Source organism: Galeopterus variegatus, unplaced genomic scaffold (assembly GCF_000696425.1).
Source record: "Galeopterus variegatus unplaced genomic scaffold, G_variegatus-3.0.2 Scaffold1859, whole genome shotgun sequence".
In the NCBI taxonomy this organism is placed as follows: Eukaryota; Metazoa; Chordata; class Mammalia; order Dermoptera; family Cynocephalidae; genus Galeopterus; species Galeopterus variegatus.
In genome coordinates this window covers 160,519-181,149 of record NW_007727970.1, presented here as the reverse complement: position 1 = coordinate 181,149, position 20,631 = coordinate 160,519, and the positions used below count along the sequence as shown (strand labels likewise).

General features: G+C 56.8%; 1 protein-coding gene across 8 annotated transcripts in view; it reads right to left on the bottom strand.

The window, feature by feature from the left end:
* Positions 1-20,631, bottom strand: part of DAB2IP (DAB2 interacting protein) — a 105,664-nt gene that overhangs the window by 19,560 nt on the left and 65,473 nt on the right. For 7 of the 8 annotated variants that reach the window (XM_008579338.1, XM_008579332.1, XM_008579334.1 and 4 more), the window contains 5 exons: positions 8,379-8,532; positions 6,258-6,356; positions 4,866-5,420; positions 1,945-2,089; positions 1,712-1,856 (listed from right to left, as the gene is read on the bottom strand). In XM_008579338.1, coding sequence (XP_008577560.1) covers positions 1,712-1,856; positions 1,945-2,089; positions 4,866-5,420; positions 6,258-6,356; positions 8,379-8,532 — 1,098 coding nt within the window. Of the gene's footprint in view, positions 1-1,711; positions 1,857-1,944; positions 2,090-4,865; positions 5,421-6,257; positions 6,357-8,378; positions 8,572-20,631 lie in introns of all 8 variants that reach the window. The other variant, XM_008579339.1, reaches the window with a different exon arrangement.

Genomic DNA, 20,631 nt, shown 5'->3' with positions numbered 1-20,631 from the left:
AGGCCTTCCTGGGCTTCAGTTTCCTCTCCCTTAAACTGAGAGCAAGGCCTGCCCTGCCGAGCTCACAGAGCCAGCTTAAGGCTGAGACCCCAAGGCCGAAAGAGGGCTTGATCAACTTGAACTGTTCTCTGCTCCAAGCCCATGGCCAGCTCAGGCAGCCCTCGGCAGTGAATGCTGGCTGGACCAACCAGCCAACAAGAGCATGCCTGGAGAAGTCGGGGGAGGGCAACTTTAGCATAGGACTGGCCAGGAGACAGGCCAGATCGGCTACTGACATCTATCAATAGCCTTGTCCAGAAAGAGAGGTGCCTCTGACACATGCCAGAAAGAGGAAATGGAAACTTGCTGTCCACAGATAGGTTTTCTCTGTGTCCTACACCCAGCCCCCTGCAACAGAGGGCACAGCCCAGCCTGGGACAGGTACTGTGTTCCAGAGAATCAAGGCTCCAGGGCTGCCTTCCACCTCCAGGTCCCTGCACATTTCTGGCCCAGTTCGCACTGCCCCCCTGGCTCCAGGTGAGCACCTCGCGCAGCCCAGGGACTGAGAGACCTGGGCAGACGGACGCCCCCTTTGCACGACTGCCGGTGCCCTAGCAGGCTGGCCTCCACCTATGCTTCAGGAGTTGCAAACACCTCCCCAGCCCTCCTGTGTGCCCAGCCCTGAGCTGGTGGATCTGCCTGTCCCACGGTGCTCCCAGCAGATTCGGACACAGACACAGTCCCACTCTGCTGGCATCAGGACAGTGACAGAGGGACCCAGGAGGTAAAAGCCAATCCTGTCTGGTGACAAGGAGGGCCACAGAGGAGAGCCAGGGGCAAGGCCTCAGAAAGGAAGGGCAGGTGTATATAGAAGGCAAGGTGTGGGGAGAGAGAGAGGCCCAACTTAACAAAGGACTGAGGTATGGCTACTGAGGTATGGCTGAGCCAGGTCGGTGTGTCAAGAGAGGCTGAGGACAGAGGCTCAGATGGGTGGGGGGCATAAGCCCTGAGCTGGACAGTAACAAAGACTAAGCCTTTGGCATCTCCTTCAGGGTGAGGACAAACCTGCTACTCAGGCTGTCAGCAAGGCCTGCTGGATAGTTCCGCAGGACACCACACAATGAGGCTGCACTCGGCCCAGGTCAGCTGGCCATCCCACATGACCCAAGGAGCAAGCCAGTGCCTGCAAAGCCGGCCTTCCAGAAGCTTCCCAGGAGCTGATTCCAGCCCTGGCTGGGGTCCTGTAGGCACAGCCCACTCCCACCCACCCCTGCTCCATCCTTGGGCTGGTGGCAGCCTGCAGACCCTGTTTTACGTAAAGCCCAATCCTTTCTTCTCCTTCTTGGGCTCAGGCACCCACACACGCCCCTGCTGGGACCCACCACACGGCTGCAATGTGGGCACCATAACTCCTAGAGACAGGTGCAGCATCTCGGCTTAAGCTGTCCACCTGCCCAAGAGGGTGCTTGAGTACCTACACAGCACCCCATACATGAAGGCACTCATCAATCAACACATACAGACAGAATAACGTGTCCAGGGTCTTTCTACTATAACAACCTGAAAATCGTGTCCTGCGGACATTCGGGAGCGCTTCCCTACATGCGAGAGCCTAGCACACTGTGGACACCCTGACATAGAAGGATGGACAAGACGATGGCATGGGGAAGCCCTAGGCAGCTGAGCCCAGAAGGAAGTGTGGGGTCCCCAAGGGTGGAGGGCAGGCACTGACCAGTAGGAGTTGATGATCTTGCAGAAGGCCAGCTCACAGCACATCTTGAGGTTGCCCTGGTGCTCAGGGAGGTCAGCGGCCGAGCACTTGCTTGGGTCCACCTCGCAGTTCTCGTCTGACTCGTACAGTGCTTTGATGAACTCGCCTGGGGCCAGGTGGGCAGGGAGGGGAAGTGAGGACCTGGTGGGCACCACCCCGCCCTCTGCCCACCTGCCTGCCCACACCCTCCCTACCTAGGGCATCCTGTAGGTACTTCTGGCCCACCAGCTTGAGGTACTCCTCGATGGCCTTGGTGGCCAGTGTATTCTCCCGGAAGATGAGGTGCTCGTTGTCCCCACAGCGGTCCACCTCTGACATCATCAGGTCTGTCAGAAAGTCCTAGGGACACAGGAGGTGAGGAGATCGGGACCTGAACTGGCCTGGTAGGTAGCACCCCAGGATTCCACAAATGGTCCAAAGGGAAGCCCCTGCTTCTCAAGGCTGCTCCATCACCAAGCTGCTGGGGACCCAGAAAGGAGGAATGAGCCCCCGGGGGGCTGCTAGGAGGGTGGGCAGGGAGACCTGGTGAGGGAAGGAGCCTAGCATTGGTGACACCAGAGCTGGGTGCAACTTCCAGGATGTGGGAGGCAGGCTGGACAAGAGCACTCCACACACAGCCACGAATCTCTCACCATCAGTCAGGCCCTCTTCAGCCCTGGTCAGGCTTGGTGGGGTGACCACAGAAGAGCTTGCCCCTCCCTCTGCCACGAGCGCCACCGAGGACAGACAGGGCCGTCCTCGTTGCATGGCACAAACAACTGCCAGTATCCACCTGTGACTCTGGTGGGAGCTCGACACCAGACCCAGACTTGTTCTGCACAGCCCCACATGAAGGACAAGAGGGGACAGAGGTGGTCCAGCTGCCTGGGAGGCAGTGAGTCACCATGATCTGACAGGTGAGACAGGAACTGACGTCACCCCCGCAGGAACTCTGGCTGGGAGGGAAGGTGGTGGCACCACTGCCCACCTGGCAATCCCAGGTGGCAGCCCCTCATGCTGTGGGTCCCGGACTGCCTCAGAGGACAGCTGGTGAGCCCCTCGCCTGTCAGGTCACACAAGTGTCATGGGAAGACCCCAGCAGAGAAGGCTGAGTCCCCCACCTCTTCATGCCCACAGTCAAACTGTGACTTGGGGAAAGGGAAGAAGACAGGTGGGGAGCAGAGACTCAGGGGAGGGTGACAGTTAGGGCAGGGGCCACCTAGCACGGAGCCTACAAGCCATCCAGCGTGGCCAGGATCCCTGGAGCTCTGGAAATTCCTCACTCCAATGTGCACAAATTTGGAGCTTTGAAATAAAGAATCGAGATCTAGAGCCAAGAGACCAGGCTGACCTTCAGAGGCACACGAGAGACAGGAGGGACAAGAGGGTGGCCAGGATCCCTGGAGCTCTGGAAATTCCTCACTCCAATGTGCACAAATTTGGAGCTTTGAAATAAAGAATCGAAATCTAGAGCCAAGAGACCAGGCTGACCTTCAGAGGCACACGAGAGACAGGAGGGACAAGAGGAAGCTGTTGTGGGCCTCCCTGGGGTTCATGCAGCCTGAGGACCCCTTCCTGGCCTGAGGACCCCTTCTTGACCTACAGACGACCTCTAAGGTCCCACTCTGAACAAACTGAAGCAGGGATAAAGACTACATCACCCTCTGGAGCTCCACCATGGCTCCTGCTCAAGCCTGAAGTTCCACTGTGAGTGCCAGGCCCCAGTGCTGGGATGAGAAGAAACTCCTGAGAGCTCAGACCCAACGATGGTAATTACCAAGGCACAGTATAGGAAAATGACCTTTCCAAGGCCACACAGCTACCTGCAGCCAGATCTGGCCCAGGCCCCTTACTTCCCAGGCTCCATTACTCCCTCTGATTATGGAGAGGGGTTAGGGGAGAGGGGAATCCTAGGACGGGAACCCTGAAAAGCCATAGCCTGGGCAGACAAAACCTGGGAAGAGGACAGGAAGGTGCTGAGACACCTGTATGGCCAGCCCAGCGCAGAGCTAGACGCAGCCACCACCCTCGGGAGCACAGGCCGCCTGTCCCAAAATGTCCTGCTAGTACCCAAGAATTCCAGAGAGGGGGATCAGGTGTGGTCACCTCAGCAGCAGGAGTTACTTTTTATCCTTCCACCTGTTGCTTCCCTGCCCACTGAAGGCCCAGGGGGTTGGCTGGAGCCGTTGCTCCCACCTCCCTCCACAATGAGCACCTACACATGCCTCTGACCCCAGGCCAGCCCAGCCCTCGGGACCAGGTACTGAAAGATCAGACAAGCAGCAGAAAAGGCTCGGGCCTCTGCCACCCCCTCACTCCCTCCCTGTACAGTTCCCCAGCACACCCCCTACGCCCCCATGTTGACCAGCAAATTAAGGACAGAGCAGCCTCACTTAGTCAAGTCTGAAGGCTGGGGGCGGGGGAGGAGGCGGTCCAGCCGTAAGGAAGAAGACAGCCCCCCACCCTGCCATAGATCCACGGTGGGGAAGCCCTTCTCCCTAGTCCCACACTTGTCACACACCACGAGTCCAACAGGCAGTGGGGGCTGTAGAGGGCCTAAGGAGGCCAGCAGACTTCCAGCCACACCTCCCCATGCCAGCGCCTCTTAAAGCAGGTAAGAGGATAAGGAATGTGCCACTGGGCTCTGCCCTGGGGTACCCAGGCCTGGCTCCCAACCTGTGCCTCCCTGGCCCCGGCTGAGGGCTCTGGTCCTCAATACAGGGCAGCCTCTGCTCCTGTCACACATGCCACTTGGCTCTCAAATCACACCACTGTCCAGACGGCACTTGGGGTCCGTCCACTTTGCAGATGGCTTCAAGTCTAGCCCTCCTTCCACCTCCCACCCAAAGCAGCATGGGATCACACATGCCTCAGGGATCAGCCCCAGGCATGGAGGGTCCCCAGGCTGTACCTTCAAGGCCTGCATTAGAGATGAAATATGGAACCTGGACACAGGGAAGGACGGGTAACCAGCACCTGCCACCAGGCCTCTATAATCAGCCCCAGGCATGGAGGGTCCCCAGGCTGTACCTTCAAGGCCTGCATTAGAGGTGAAATATGGAACCTGGACACAGGGAAGGACGGGTAACCAGCACCTGCCACCAGGCCTCTATAAGGAGCTGAGGGCCCCACGCACCTTCACCTTGCCCGTGCTCTGCAGAATGTGCACCAGGGCGGACGCCATCTCCTCCTTGGTCTTGGCACTGAGGATGGGCTCAAGGGCCGCACACAGCCCCAGGTAGTGGTTGGTGATGTGCTCGGCAAACTCCTTGTACATCTCCATGGGCAGGATGGTGATGGTCTGGTAGCGTGCCTTGATGCGTATCATGGGCCCGGGACCCTTGCCGCCCTTGGGGTTGGGCGTCACCACCGGGTACCACTTCTCCACGAACTGCCGCCCAGCCACCGAGGCGGCGGGCAGGCTCACGAGGCCCAGGTAACTGTTGCGCTCCTTCTTCTTCTTCTTGTCGGTCTCCCGGTACAGGTGGACGGTGACTGTGCGCAGGGGCGGCAGGTTGTGGAACTCGAAGTGCTCGCCCCAGAAGACATTGTCCGTCTTGAGCTTGCCTGTGGTCCGGGCGTAGAGCACGTCATCCAGGCACAGCTCGCAAAGGTACTTCTTCTTGGCTGGCAGGTCCTTGGCCTCGATCACCCACAGCTTCAGGATGTGCTCCACACGCCGGCTGTTGTCCTGCACGAGCGTAAGGGGCCCAGGGGTCGCAGGAGGTGCCACCCACCCAGCCAGCCCAGGGCCTGAGAGTCCTCAGAACCAGGGTGGGGCTCTGAGGACAGGATGAGGGTGGGGTCCAACAGACATGGGTTGGATCTCGGTCGGCCTTGGACTAGCTCACTGTCCTCAGGCAAGTGACTAAATCTGAGACACAGTTTGCTTTTCTATAAAACAGGAATAAAATAACCTCTGCCCCACAGACAGAGAAACTGAGTAAAGAGGTCAGCGGAATGCCTGGCACATTGCAGGTCACGGTACCATTACAGACCAGCAAACCAAGAGCTGATAAAGTAACTTAAGAGGTGACCACAGCTAAGGCCCCTTCTTTAGTGATGTCGTGGCCACCAGGACTGCACCCAGGTCCTCAAGTCAGCTTAGGGAAACAGATACAGAAGTAGGGGTTACGGTCAGTGTCCTGTGACTGATGGGGGAGCCCAGGGGCAGTGGGAACACAGAGGCAGATGCCAACCTGGAAGAGCAGCGGGGTCAGTGGGGGAAGTAGGAACAAGGGTTCCAGGCAGAAGGACCCCAGGGCCCAACCCCTGACTGGCCCAATACTCGTTTCTCCAGCCCAGCCTTTTCAACATGCAGCTTCGAGAACACAGGCACACAGCACCTGTCAGCTGGGCCAACCCAAGCTCCTCTTTCAGAGTCCAACAATATTGCCTGCCCAAGCCCTGCCTCCATGCAGGCTGCCCTCCATCCCATCTCACACCCCAGAGATCCTTTGCTCCTGCTTTGTCATGGCTGAGCTAACCCCAACCCCCGACGCTTTGACGATAGGGGGCACAGGCCCACCTTGTTGGGGTGCACCGCTCGCCGCAGGTTCTCCATCCACTTATCCCTCTCGGCTGCTGACCGGCAGGAAAAGCATTTGCTTCCTGATGATGTCGTAACCTGTGGGGGGCAGGCAGGAAGGACAGCGTCACAGGGGAAGGGACTGCAGCAAGGCTAGGCAGCAATGGAGGAGCTCTGGGGCTCATGGACTGTGGCCACCAGGTCTGCACCACAGCCTCAGGGAGGAGGTGGGATGAGGGTCACAACTGCTCTACACACTCTGGCCCAGAGCAAGTGAGGCTGGCTCTTTGCCCCTGCCTCAGCATCCTCCTGGTTGAATGGGAAAGCATCTCTCCGACTCTAACTTCCCACCCCCTGAGCTGGGACAGAGAAGGAACAGGCCCCTGCCCAGGTCAGGGGGAACCACAATTACCAAGGGGACAGCCAAGAGTAGGTATGAGAATCACCTCGGTCCTCTGCTGACACCTTTTTTTTTTAAATTTTATTTTGTCGATATACAATGTGGTTGATTATTGTGGCCCATTTACCGAAACCTCCCTCCCTCCTCCCTCTTCCCCCGCAACTTCAAGGAATTGTAATTGTTATGCCTTCTCCCCCCCACCGGGGGTGGTGGTGGTGGTGGGGTGTGTGTGTGTGTGTGGGGTGTGTGTGTGTGTGTGTGTGTGTGTGTGTGTGTGTGTGTGTGTGTGTGTGTGTGTGTGTGTGTGTGTGTGAATTTTTATTTATTTTTAGCTCCCACCAATAAGTGAAAACGTGGTATTTCTCTGTCTGTGTCTGACTTGTTTCACTTAATATAATTCTCTCTAGGTCCATCCATGTCATTGCAAATGGCAGTGTTTCATTCTTTTTTATACTCTGCTGACACCTTCTGAGGGGTCTTTTCTGTTGAGCAACAGTGACAACAAGATGGTAACAGAGGCCTAAGAGTTTTTGTGCCAGACTGGAGAAACGAGAAGTGGCTGTCTGGGTGCGCCACTCGCCTGGGGTCCTCCTGCCTGGAACCTCTGCTCTCCCTGCTCTTCCTGCCAAGCTCCAGCTCACCCTCCAGTTCCAGCTTGGAGACCCCCCCAAGGAGCCTGGCCCAAGTGGCTCCTGCTCTATGTTGCCCCTGCCTCCAGCCTGTGCCAGGGGCTCTAGAGGGGAAAACAGATTCCTTATCCAGTCATCCAAGGTCCCACACAGTCCACAGCACCCCCTGCTGTGAACGAGCGAATAGGCACCATTCTCAGCCCATCTCGGGCAAGTAAGTCAGAGCTCAGACCACGCCAGCTTAGTCAGGAATCTTAAACCAGAACTGGCACACAAGGCACAGGGACCATTTTACTCTTTCCCTGTGGCTAGGGGTGTCAGGAGATTGTTGTGCTTGTCCCCAAATGGCTGCTTCTCATTACCAGGTTCATTCCTCTACTAGAGCTCCCCTAGTGATGCATGATTATTAGGGGGGTGGGGTGGGAGTCTTCTCAGAAGCAGAGGTGGGAAGACAATATGAATAAGTGGAGAAGCACTCAGGAACTCCCAGGAACACCTGTGACACTAGTGACCCTGGTCCTGGCTTAGTCTCAGTCTTGTTGCATGACCCCTGACATCTTCCTGCCTTCTCTGGGCCTCAGATTCCCCATCTACTACAAGGGACTAAAAAGCTAGTTACCATGAAACAGCTTTGCCTGGGTCACTGGCCCTCTGTCTCAAACCTTAGGTCACAGGACAATAGAACAGGAAAGGTTTGGGCTCTCACTATAGAAGGGTCAACAGGCCCAAAAAAGCGGGGGAGGACTCTCTACTATCCCACACTGCAAATGGGGGCTAAGCAGGCTCCAAGCATGGGCTGTGGGGCTTAAGCGACTCTACACAGACCTTTATTTTTTCACTCACTGTCACCACTGGGGCCCAGCTGCTTCACTTGCTAGCATAGAAAGCAGATGCTGTCCATTTCCAAAGAGCCCAGAGAGTAGGAGGGACGCCCCCCACCCCAGCTCTACCTGGTCTCTTAGGAACTGAAAGCTATGAGCAGATTTTGGCCACTGTTCCAAAGAGCCTGGCCCATCGAGGCCACAGAGCACTCAGGAGGGTGTCTGGAGGAAACGACCTGGGTGCCCTGCCCCAGCCTGCTGTGGAACCCACCTCGAAGCAGTAGTCCTGGCCTAGGATGCTGCTGTGCACAGGCTTGATGACCACCTCCTCCTCCATGCTGAGGTCCAGCGCTTCCACCGCACTGCTGGGGCTGAGCAGGGACTCGTGGGAGCGAGACTCCTTCAGCCTCGGCATCAGATGGGACCTGGGGGAAGGGAGTAGGTGTGTCAGGCTGGGCCTGCCACTGCCCAGGCTAGCTGGCCCCAACTCCCCTCCCTGTAGGCAGTCACTCCTCCTTCCCATTCTCCTCTCCATCTTCAGACACACTCAGGGCAAGGGTGTCACAGAGACCCACCATCCCCACCTTCCCACTGCAGGAGCCTGAGTGAGGGGCTCAGTCTCTAAGCCAGCAAGGAGCTGAGGATCAGGTGACCACTCAGGGGCTTAAAGTTGGCATCTGAGCCTGCAGAGTAGGGTCTGGCCTGGCTCCTGAGCAGCACCAGACCCACAGGAAAGAGCTCACCTGGCCCAGGCGGCCTTCTGGGGACTCTCCCACCTCCCCTCTGTCCTGGTCCCTGTCCAAGAGCAAAGCAGTCTGCCTGTCCCAACATTTATCCAGAATGCCACTGCCCAGAGCCCTTTCTCAGATGCCATCCCACTCCCTCCCAGCACGATACGAGGCAGAAGAGCACAGGTACCTCTGTTGCTCCTGTCTACAGATGAGGACAGAGAGGCTCAAAGAGGACAGGCTGCAGCAGCCTCTGCACTGTGCCTGAGACTCTGAGGCTAAGTCAGGGTTCATGTGCTGGGGCTCAGGGGCCCAAGCCAGGGTCAGTGGGCCTGACACAGGTAGAAAGGGCAAAGGAAATCGATGCCATGTATGGTACTCATGAAGCCTGGACCTGAACTGGCTCCAATAGATCAGGCCTTGGACCTGGGCCCGCTGCTCACCTGCTGTGCGGCCCTGGGCAAGTCAATTCCCTCTTTGAGCCTCAGCTGCCTCAGTGCATCACATGAAAAGCACCTCAGGTAGCGCCTCCTCTAATGCTGGGTAAAGTCCACCTCAGAGAGATGAATGTCCCCTTCCAGAGCCAAGAACACAGAGCAGTGCCCTACTAGAGCCCCCTCCCACAGCTGAGGCAGAGGAAAAGCCTGAGGACCAGCTGGGCCTGCTGAGACCACTCTTGGTGTGGAAGCTGGATAGGCCTTGTGCCTCCTTGTGTCCAGGTTCCAAACCCCTGGAGCTGGCAAGAAACCTGCTTTGGGATTAGCCCACACAGACTTCCTTACCCCACATCCTCTGCCTTTTGGCTCCCGGCCTCCAATGGTCCAAGGGCTCGGCCCATCATTCTCTCCCTGCCTCAACTAGACCCCTACCTCAGGTCAGGCTGGGGCCTCAACCTGGCCTTGAGGACTCACAGCCTGGCAGGGTCACCAGACACTTCCCTGCAGGGCACACGTCTTGTACACCCACTTCCATGACTGCCTGGGGTAAAGGGGGCTGAGGGCCGCTATGTGTGAACTGAGGAGTCCAGATATGAGCTGGAAAGGCCCTGCCCAGAGAGCCTCACAGACGCTACTCTCCCCACCCCAAACTCTACATCTACATGGCAACAATCCTCTGTGCAAATGAACTCTCCCCTGACATGGGGTCCTGTGCTGGGCGCTGCAAGGAGTCAGAGGTGGAAGCAGGACCCCAGTCCTTAGTCGCCCCATGCAGCCCAACCCAGATATCGCAGTCAGCCTCCTCCCTCTGGCTCTCCATGACCAGCATGACACTGGCCTCAGAAAGTTCTGAGGGATAGACAGAAGCAGAGGCAAGCAGGGAGATAGGCTGAAGTCAGGTTAAAGCCCACCTGAACCCCCTAGCGCTCCCGTGCCGAGCTCCTCAGTGTGGCTTCAGCGCACACCGCTTGTGTGACTCTGCTCTTCCAGGACCCTGTCCCTGGGACACCGAGTTCACAAAGGTGCACGGTAGCCTGCTTACCACACCACACCACTCCAGATGTTCAGACAGCCTCCTCCCCATCACAGCCCTGACCACCACCACGAGTGGGTCTGCCCTCCCCTTGGCTGAGATTCCCCTTGGGGTTGGGCCTGGGCCGCCCACTTCCCAGGGCAGACTCCAAGCCTCGCTCCCAGATGGGGCTCCATACCTTGGTGGAAGAGATGCCCTGTCTCAGATGTGGGTTGGGGGGTCAGCCTGCCTAGGAAGGGCTGGAACCTTCAGCCCCCTAGGCCTGACGTCCAGGACCAAAAACACAGCAGACCAGGATCAGGCTGCTTTCCGGCCCAGCCTGGAAAACCCTGCCAGGTAATTAAGGATGCTGGGAGCCAGGGCGGGTGGGGCAGGGACCCAGGAAGTACAGAGGGAGGAGGGTGAGCTGGGGCCACCTCTTGCCTGGGGCGCCTGAATGAGCTGGCAGGGGAGAGAAATGGATGCACAGTTCAGCAGACTGGGCCTGCCCAGGGTCTGCCCAAGGACATCCAAGGGGGCTAAGGTCTTGCAGCCCCAGGAGCCCAGCAGGCACAGGCCAGACCCCCAAACAGCCACAGCCTGTGACTGCAGCACCCTCTGCTTCCTTCCCCACCACTACATCCCATAAACATGCTCCAGCTGGCCTGGGCGTCACTAGGAAGTGTCCTGGTGGCACCAAGGGCTATAGGGAAGCTCAGAGCCCTTAAGAGACCCTGGATGGCCCGGACTAGCTGGCTGCAGCTGGGCCTCCCTGACCCTCTCGTCTCTCTAGGGCTTCTCCAAGAGGGGAACGTGGGGCAGAGGCTGCACTCACCCCTGCAGCCCAAGTTCATTGGGAGGGAAGGGACAGGGGCAGGATGGGGACAGGGTGAGAGCCTGGAGAGGCCCTAGTGGCTCCTGCATGGTCTCCCAGGCTGCTCCTGGGCAGTAGAGCACTGGACGGTGGTGGCAGGGCTGGTGGGCCAGCCCTCTCTCACTCGTGTGCAGACACATGCCTTCCTACAGCCTGGAGACTACATGGCCCCCTTCCACCAGCAGGCCCTAACACACAGCATCCTTGGTCCTCATGCCACCTGGGCCTGGAGGGAGCTGGTCTGCTGTGACCCTACCAGGATGCACCTGTGGTGGTGGCTGAGAAGATGACTGGGGCTCAGGAGGGGAAAATAGTCATTTGGTCACTTCCTGGACCTAGCAGGACCATCTCATGGCTTAAGAACCACCTCTCCTGGAAGTCAGCCCTGTCCCACGCCTGCAGCAATCCCTAGCCACACTAGCCAGGAATCACCTGCCCCATCAGTCACCCAAGGCAGGCCTCTACCCCACCGTGCCTTTGTCTCAGGCCAGGCACTGTTTGGCCACCTCCTTTCTCACCTGCAGCCTCTGCCTCACCAATGAGTGGGCATGCCTCCCTACCCAGGAAGCCCAGGTGAAAGGAGGTGGACAGGCATGGGTCTCTCCTTTCTTCCATCCCACTTCAAGGAGAGAGGCAGTCATAAGCACCCACCTCCACTCAGCACAATGTGGGCACCCAGCCGGTCACCTGCACATCTCTCTTTTCATTTCAGTTGCACACGATCCCACCAGGAGTCTTCACCTACCCATTTTACAGAAGGGTAAGATGGGCTCAGGGAGGAGCAGTTACTTGATCTGCCCAGGGCCCCCTCCTGGGATGGCACTCAGGGCAGTCTGGGAGCCCTGCCACAAGCTTCCCTGTGTGGTGTGGGATCTGGGGCTGATGCCACTGTATGCAGAGCCTCTGCTATCCCTCAGTCCCTGGGTCAGGTCCCTCCCTGCTGCCTGCCCAAAGCTGGGGAGGAGAGAAGGTGGCCCGCTGCACAGCTGCCCCCAGTGCCCAGCTTGGTCTTGTGACGGCTTCCCCTTGTGACCTCCTGTGGTCCTTGTAGATTATTAGAGCCTTGGTCTCCTTGGTGAGGTGGCACCAAGGAGAGCAAAGGCCTTCACCTGGGGGTATCCACCCATACAGATCACTTCCACAGCCCAGGTCTGAGCTACTTCTCACAAAAGCCTTGCCAGGAACACTGTGTGACTACACTGGCCTCAGAGAGGCTGGGTCACATGTCTATGACAGAACCAGGTCTCAAACCAGGGCTGTGGGCTCTGCACACCTGCCCCTCCTCACTAGGGCAAAGCCAGCATCCACAGATCAGGCTCATCTTGGGCTGTGTGCCACATGGAGACAAACACACAAGAACACATGTCACCCCATGGAACCTTCATAGCCCAAGAAGCAGATGCTGTCCTCATCCTTGCTTTTCTCAGGGGAGAAACTGAGGCCTACTCGGAAAGGGCAAGTGACATGCTCAGGGTCCCATCTTTCTCACTGCCACACCCAAGTCCCTTGGGTCCATTTCCTTATCTGAGAAAGGAGAAAGGATCCTTGCCTCAAATGGAAAACACCAGTAATGAGCACACACACGCAGAAGAGCTATAAAGACAACAATGTTCAGGATGAAGCGTTTCCTTCTCAAGACCACATGGGATTCAGGTCCAGCCCCAGGACCAGGCACTCTGAGCTGCCTATCTGCCTGTCCACCTTACCAGGCCCACCACCCACAGCAGCCTGCCAGCTGGGCTGCTTCATCCCAGGGATCCTGAGTCTCTCATGCAGGCCTTCAGGCACATGCCATCCCTTCTGCACAGAAGTCCCCTTCCCTGTCCTATCCAACCATCACCACCCAGCATCAGGGCCCCTTCTTCCATGAAGCCCTCCCAGTCTCCCTGGGGAGTGACATTCATCAGGCTGTGCTGTGAAGGTCTGTCACAGAGTTGTCTCCTCGCCTGGCAGGGGGCTCCTTGTGGGTAGGGCTGGATGTGGCTCAGCTCCAAGATTCAGTGCCTCAGAGTTCCTGGACCAAAGCCCCAGTGCCCCAGCAGCCAAGAGCAGCTAAGCCAGAGTTGGGAGGTTAGCTGGGATGAGGACAGCCCTCCCAGAGCCCACAGATGTGACTGTTTCCCAGGAGAAGGGATAAAGAAGACCCGAGGGTGGGTCATCAGGGCAGCTGCCCATTCAAGGCCAACTGTAAGAGCAGCACCATTAGAATCTTCCCAGAATCTCCTAGAAATGTCCCTGCCCTTGTGTTGCCCGAGTATGGGGAGCTCTCTTGTCTCTCTCAAGGTTAGGGGGCTCACCCTATCCTCTGTAGCTGTACCCTGCTCCCCCATGGCTCCAGCCCTCTCTGAGGCCTTTCCAAACACAGCAAATTCTCTAGCCCCACAGCAGCCCTCTAGGGACTAGAGGCCATTCACCTGTATCATCCATGGCATGGAATACTCACACTCCTGGGAAGGATTCCCAGGTCACACACGGGACAGCCAAGGCCACAGGGTGGTGAGACCTGCTCTGGAGTCCACTGCTACTGAGAGCTGGTCTTGGCCAGGGCCTGGGGGGCCATGGGGAAGAGTATCCCATGGGTCTTCTTCCTTCTAGACTACAGCAGCACCCTGCATGGGACGTGCGCCTCTACCCAGCCTGGCCTCACTCCTTTCCTCCTCTCTCCCCTCACAGCCTGTAGGACAATCAAGTCCCACATGCCTCAACCTGGTGTCCAAGTCCTTCCTGTGACGCACCTCACACTACACCCTAGCAAGGGATGCAGAATCTCCTCCCCACCTGCTCCCTGACCAAGCCACAAGCTCCTACCCTGGGGGGGTGGCTTTGCCTGTGCTGTTTCTTGAGTTCATCCCACTTTTCCCTCCACATCTCTGCCTAACAAAATCTTTCTTCCTCCATTTTCAAAGTCCAGCCCAATGCCACTACCACCACATTGCTGTCTCTGGTGTCTCCAGCAGATAGGTCCCACCCATGCCACCTGAGATCCACTATGCACCACAATTCCCCACCTATCTCACTTAATTCTCATAACACACCTGTCAGGGCTGAGGTTCTGCATCTCAGAAAGGCGAGGTGACTTGCCCAAGATCCTGCGGGTAGCAAGTGGCCGCATGGAACCCGAACCCACTTCAGCAGAGTCCAAGACTAGATCCATTACACAAGCCACAGCCTCCGCCTGGCCTGTCAATGGACCCACAGGTGGCCCATGGCAACAGGGCACGGAAAGGTCCAAGCCAGGCTGATCTGCTCGCTGTGATCCGCTCATTCCAGGTGGGGGAGGAAAAATGGGGGGCTTCTGGGGTGGGGCAACCCCGCCCAGGGCCCAGGAAACGTGGGCAGGGGCACGGGTGGAGCCGCTGCTAGAGACAGAGCCAGGCCCCAACAGCGGCTCATTGTGAGGCCGGGTGGCAGCAACAACAGGGACATTGTCCCAGTTCCTGGGGCACAACCTTATCTGATAGCCTTCTAGCCAGCCCACAAGCTGTTTTTCAACTCTAATCCTTTCTTCTCTTAAAAGGTTAGTGACACGGAAGTTCAGCAAAGTCTCCATTATTTCAAGAAGGGAGGAGACCCAAAAATAAAACTTGCGATAATTAAGAAGCCCTACTTGACATAGTGAAGATGTGATGTTTCCAATTACGGGTGGGGTGAACCAAAAGTGGGGTTGTTTAACGGGGAAAGTAAGGGGTTCTTGCTCGCCCTCCAATCTCAAAGGCACAGAGAGAGCTTGCCCTGTGTGCCCTCAAAGGGCAGGGCTGGGAAGTGGGGTTGTTTAACGGGGAAAGTAAGGGGTTCTTGCTCACCCTCCAATCTCAAAGGCACAGAGAGAGCTTGCCCTGTGTGCCCTCAAAGGGCAGGGCTGGGGCCAGGAGAGGCCCATTCTAGCTCCCTCACAGCTGTCCCCAAATGGGCCAGGCTCGTTTCATTTTAGAGTGGGTACCCTGTCTCTGGAATGTTCAAGCAGGACCTGGGAGACCCCTTGAAGACGTGCTTTGGAGGGGATGCCTCCACTGCTAGGGAGCTGCCGGGGAAACAGGCTGGGGAGTGTACGCAGGCAGGCAGTGGAGTGAGCCCTGGGGGTAAGCACACACAAGCATGCACACACACAAGTACCGGTGCACGCTATAGAAATGCCATCTGCAGCTGGGAACAGACAGGAGGACAGAGGGTCTAGTGTCAAGGCTGCCCACCTGTAGAAGCAAATTCAAGTCTCTATTCCTTATAAAACACATGACCTTCAGCACTTTAATAAGTCACTCACCTCCCTAGGCCTCACTTTCCCTATCCGTAAGTGGGGATAACGACACACCTTCCTCACAGGTTGCTCTAAGGATCGAATGAGACCGTAGGTGAGAGGTAGCTCAGGAGATCAGGGTAGGTACAGCGATGACTGTCAAGTCAACCATCTCATTGCCAGGCACCACTGTGGGAGCTGGGCACACAGCTGTCAGCAATGCTGGTGAGCCGTGTACACACTGTTATCAGGACTGAAGTGACACGGAGGGAGAAGAGGCAGTGCCAGGGGTGGGGGCACACAGTAGACCCCAGTGAGGGGCCACTTCAACCACTCTGCCTGTGACTCACGAGCACAGCAGTACCAGCCCCAGTCTCCACCCCGCCACTGACCACTGCCACACCAGGCCTGGAAGGCGGAGAAATCCTGGACAAGGTTTGTCTCCAGAGTCAGTGCCCACCTGAAGACTGGAGGGCCCTGCTGATTCTGGAGTTAGGACCTCAGCAAATTCTGTAGGCCCCAGTCAGATCAGAACACACCAACCACACTCCTGCCTGCCACAGCTGGGCAGGTCCAGGGAGCTGCGCTGGAAATCTCAGCTCACACTGGAAGGAGACACAGTCAGGATGAGGGCACTGACCTCCTGGGAATGGAGTGGCGGGACACAAACAGGGCAGCGCCCCGCCCGGAACAGCCAGCAGAGCTGTCTCTCCCCAGGCCCAGCCTTGCCGCTGGCCTGGGAACCAGCTGCTGAGAAGACCAGCACTCCCTCCTCGCCTGGCTGGGGTGTTGGGGGAGGGGAGAGGAATGCAGCCGCCTAGTGGCCCCCCAGGGCCCTGGGGAGACAAAGCCCGTCCTAAAAAGGCAAGGAGGTTGGCCGCCCTGCCTGGGAAAGCTTCCTGAAATGACAGGGCCTAGAGGCGTGGTCCCTCTCAGCCCAGGGCTCCTCAGTCCAAGGCAAGGGGCAGGTCCTAGCAGAGTCACCAAGAACCAGTGTGACACACCCCATACACATACTGAGCCCTGGGCTAGGAGGTAGGGAACCACCTGGCCTCCTGCCCTCCCCCTCCCCCTGGGAGCCAGAGTTCCCCCCACAGTACAGGGTTGAGCTGGCAAAGAGGAGGGGTCCACACCCTGGTAACAGAAACAGGAGGGCAGGCAGCTCATGGCTTGCCATGGCTACAACACAGCCCGAGGCCTGGCACTCAGAAGTGGCTGATATATGCTGACTGAAGAATGACACCATGACAGCCTGAACCTAATGCCACTTCCTAAGCGCCTACTATGTGCCCAGCTGCGTGGCAAGTGTTCTGACCAAAGCACACACACCATCTCATGGCCTTCTCCCAACAACCATGCACAAAGGGCAGCACCGCCCTGGCTCATGAGGTGGCCTTTCCCATACACACCCCAGTTAATCCAAAGAGTTCGAAGGAAGCTTTAGGACACTCTGTTTTACTAAAGAGGAAACTGAGGCTTGGAGAGAGGGAGGAACCCAGCCAGAAGTCCACCCCTAATGTGCCTGTGACCTTAGTCCCACAGATGCTGAACAAGTTCCCTCCCCTCTCTAGGCTGCCATTTCTGCACATGCTGAGCTCTTTCAGAGAGAGCCATGAAAACCCCACATCAACTCCCTATAAACACAAGGGACCACATACTATCACCACCACTCCTGGTACTATCACTACCACCACCCCCACCCCCCTCCGTGATAACATAACAGCAATGTCTCATTGCTACCTGGTGGCAAGCTGGGCCACGAGGTTTGCCAACAGAACAGGCATGTGGGGGTGCTGGTACAGGAGAGGCAGCCTTCAGTATCCTGACCAGACCCCACCCCCACCCTTTCCAGTTTAACTGTGCAGGCTTAATGGAGTCTTCAAAAAACACTTAGGTACACATTTACCTTTCCATATCTTATTTCTTTGGGGGGTTGGGGGCAGCAGAGAAAGAAGAAACAAAAAACTTTCCACCTAATCCCCCAAGTCATCCTGCAGCCTGAATAATTTTGGGTTTTTAATCAATAGCTGTCAGACTTGTCAAATTACTTTGGGGACCGCAAAGCAGTTTTTAAACATTCATAAACCTCAGTAGAACAGTGAAATGCCCTGAATTTTAAAAGAAGAGAATCTAAGGATCACTCAATAAACGGGGTAAGATTTGGGTAAATCAAAAGTGAACTGAAAGCCAACTGTCCCTCCTGCTTCAGCCCTCCCTGGTCTCCAGAAAAAACTCCCAGGCCTGGCCCGGCCAATCAGAAAGTCTAGGGAGGGCAACAGCCCCCAACCCTAAGCTCCTCACCAGTGCTCCCCAAGGAAAGCCCCCCACCCAACTCCTCAGCCCCAGGAAAAGGAGCCTCCCTCCCCCACAACACGGCACCCAGGGCTCTGACCCAGCCACGTCTGCAGTGACCCTGAAGCTGTCTGACCCACCAGACTCCTGCACCCACCCACATGTGCTGTCTCTCTGCTACTGCCCTTGCCCAAACTTCTCTACTTGGACCACTCTGGAGAATGTTCCAAGGCTTTGGCCAAGGGATTCCCCTCCCTGCAAGCTCCGTCTGTGCCTGTCTCCTCCTCACACATGTGAACATATCCATGCATCCATCAACTTGGTCCAACTGATCACACCACTGGGGACTGGTTTCTGACTGGTTCCCGTACCTCCACCAGGGACCTTAAACACCTCCAACAGCAATTTCAGGGCCCTGGGGATGCAGGACGCAAATGGGAAATGATGATGAAATAAAAATAACGAATGAGGGCCAGCCTGTGGCTCACTTGGGAGGGTGTCGTACTTATAGCACCAAGGCCAGGGGTTCGGATCCCTATATAGGGATGGCCGGTTAGCTCACTTGGGAGAGAGTGGGCTGATAACACCAAGTCGAGGGTTAAGATCCCCTTACCAGTCATCTTTAAAAAATAAATAAATAATGAATGAATGAATGAGCTGAAAACCATTCTCCAGAAAGCAGTTTCTCCTCCGGCTTATTGAATTTCTCCCAGCTCTCTACCTCCAGGAAGCCCTCCTTGGCTCAGGCTGTCCCCTCCACAGAACATGGCAGCAGAGGCACCATCTTCTCCCACCTCGTCCCCTCCACTCAAGACCCAGGCTTCATACCATGTGGCTTCCTGAGACTGTGCGGGCAGATCACATTAGGGTGATGGGGTGATCTGGGGACTGTGTCCTTCCTTCATCCCTGGGGACCAGGGTTCGTGCTTCAACATAACCTCAGCTCCTGGCACTCTGCTGGTTGATGACTGGTTGAATGTGGTAAGGAGGCCTCCTTCCTTACACACACACATACACACACACACAATTCTGCAACCTTAGTCAAATTAATTAACTCATGTGTCTGTTTTCTCATCTGCGAAATGGGGACACCACCACCTATGCACAGAGAGCTCTCCATACACAGCTCCTGTGACCAGCCCTGGCTGCCCCCATGCCCTGAGACTTTCCCTTTCCCTGGGCATCCTGTTCCTTTCCACACCCCCCTCCCATAGCACTTCTCTGAATGCTCCTGGCTTCTCCCTGGGCCCACTGACCTTCCCGGGATGCCTCTCCCACAGCTGAGCTCTCAAAAAGTCTCTCTGCCAACTGGCCCCAGACAACCTCACCTGCTCCACCCCACCCCCAAGAACAGTCTCAAGAGTACAGGCCATTTTAGGCAAGCAACTCTAAAAAGACCCCATTTAAGGAGAGAAGGACACATCTGGGAACAGACACTGGCACCCTTACTCCAGGCCCCAGTGTCCGTACCCAGTTCAGCTGCCTCTTCAATTCTAGCCTCCACTGGGGACGGAGGGGCTGGCTCCGTGGCCACACAGGGCCCCCTCCTTGTCAGCAGCCTGACCTCAGAGAGACAGACAAGGCAAACACACGAAGGTAAGGAGCACTTGGCCAAGGGAGCACAGACCTCAGATTGGCCTCTGTAGAGCCTGCTGAAAATCATATGTTAATACCCCCCACCCCCACCCAGCAAACTGTGTTAATCCAGCCGCCCAGTATATAGTTCCTGAGCACCTCCAGCATGCCAGCACTGAGGCTGTGGGCCTAGGGACCCCAGTGGGCCTCAGCGCTGCTGCTTTCCAGACTGAACTAGCAGGAGACAGCCAGGAGTGTTAAATAGCAGCAAGTCATGGGCTCCCAGGCTGTTGGCAAGGGCATAAACTTATAGAAACAATGTAAAAAAAGAAAACAGGGTTGTGGCTGCAGAGTTCCTCCTGCCCCTAGCAACCACGCACCAAAGCCCACATACCAAAGCCATCTGTGGCTGTTAAGTACCTCCTTACCTGCCACACGCCAGGCACTGGTAGCCCGCACACTTTGGAAATGCATTTGGCAGACCCCACACCTCTGACCCTCACACAACTAACTACGGTTAAGGAAACGGAGGCTCAGAGACCTCAAGGGGTTTCCCCAAGGCCAGTGTGCCAGACTTCAGAGCCCTCCATCTCCACATTCCACACTGGCTGGCTATAGGGTAAAATAGCTCTGTCTGTCATTTGCCACCCAGCCCAAGGGATTCTAACAAAGTCATAACCCCAAAGTACAGCTTCCAGGTACGCCCCTCACAGGCCCTGCTCGGCACCATCGAACTCCAGTCACACTGGGCTGCCCACTTTTGCTCAAGCAGCCACATCCTCCCTGTCCATCCATGCCTGGCTCAAAGGCCACCACCTCCACGAAGCCTTCCCCAGCAGAACAGACAACTCCCTCCAAGGTTTGCCCCTATGCATCCCCCAACCCAGTACTTGAGGAAGTGGAGGTTCAGAGAGCTCAAGCAGCTTGCCCAAGGTCACAGTTCACAGGCACAGGACAGGGCAGGGGGTCTGGCATCTGGGCTCCAACTCCAAACTCTCCACTGCCTCAGGTTTTCACCAAACCTGCAGAAACCATGTGATCCATCATACCAACTTCCAAGTAACTCCAGAAACCCTGGGTCACCAGAATTGACTGAGCCCTGTCTTTGTCACCATGGCGAGAAGGACAGTAGCTGGCAGGCAGTCTTGCCCATCCCCAGTTGTGGTGGTGAAGGTGGTTGGGGACAGTAAGTGCCAAGACTTGGCTGTGACAAGCCAAATCCTTCCTGACTTCTCCAGAAACAGGGTACTTACCCAGTAAAGACACTTTCACACCAAAGTGACCTCGCTCCTGACAACTGTTTCAAATATTTATACTGGAGCCTAAACCAGTCTAGGCCCAGACACAGCCTCCCCCCCTCACCCCACCCAGC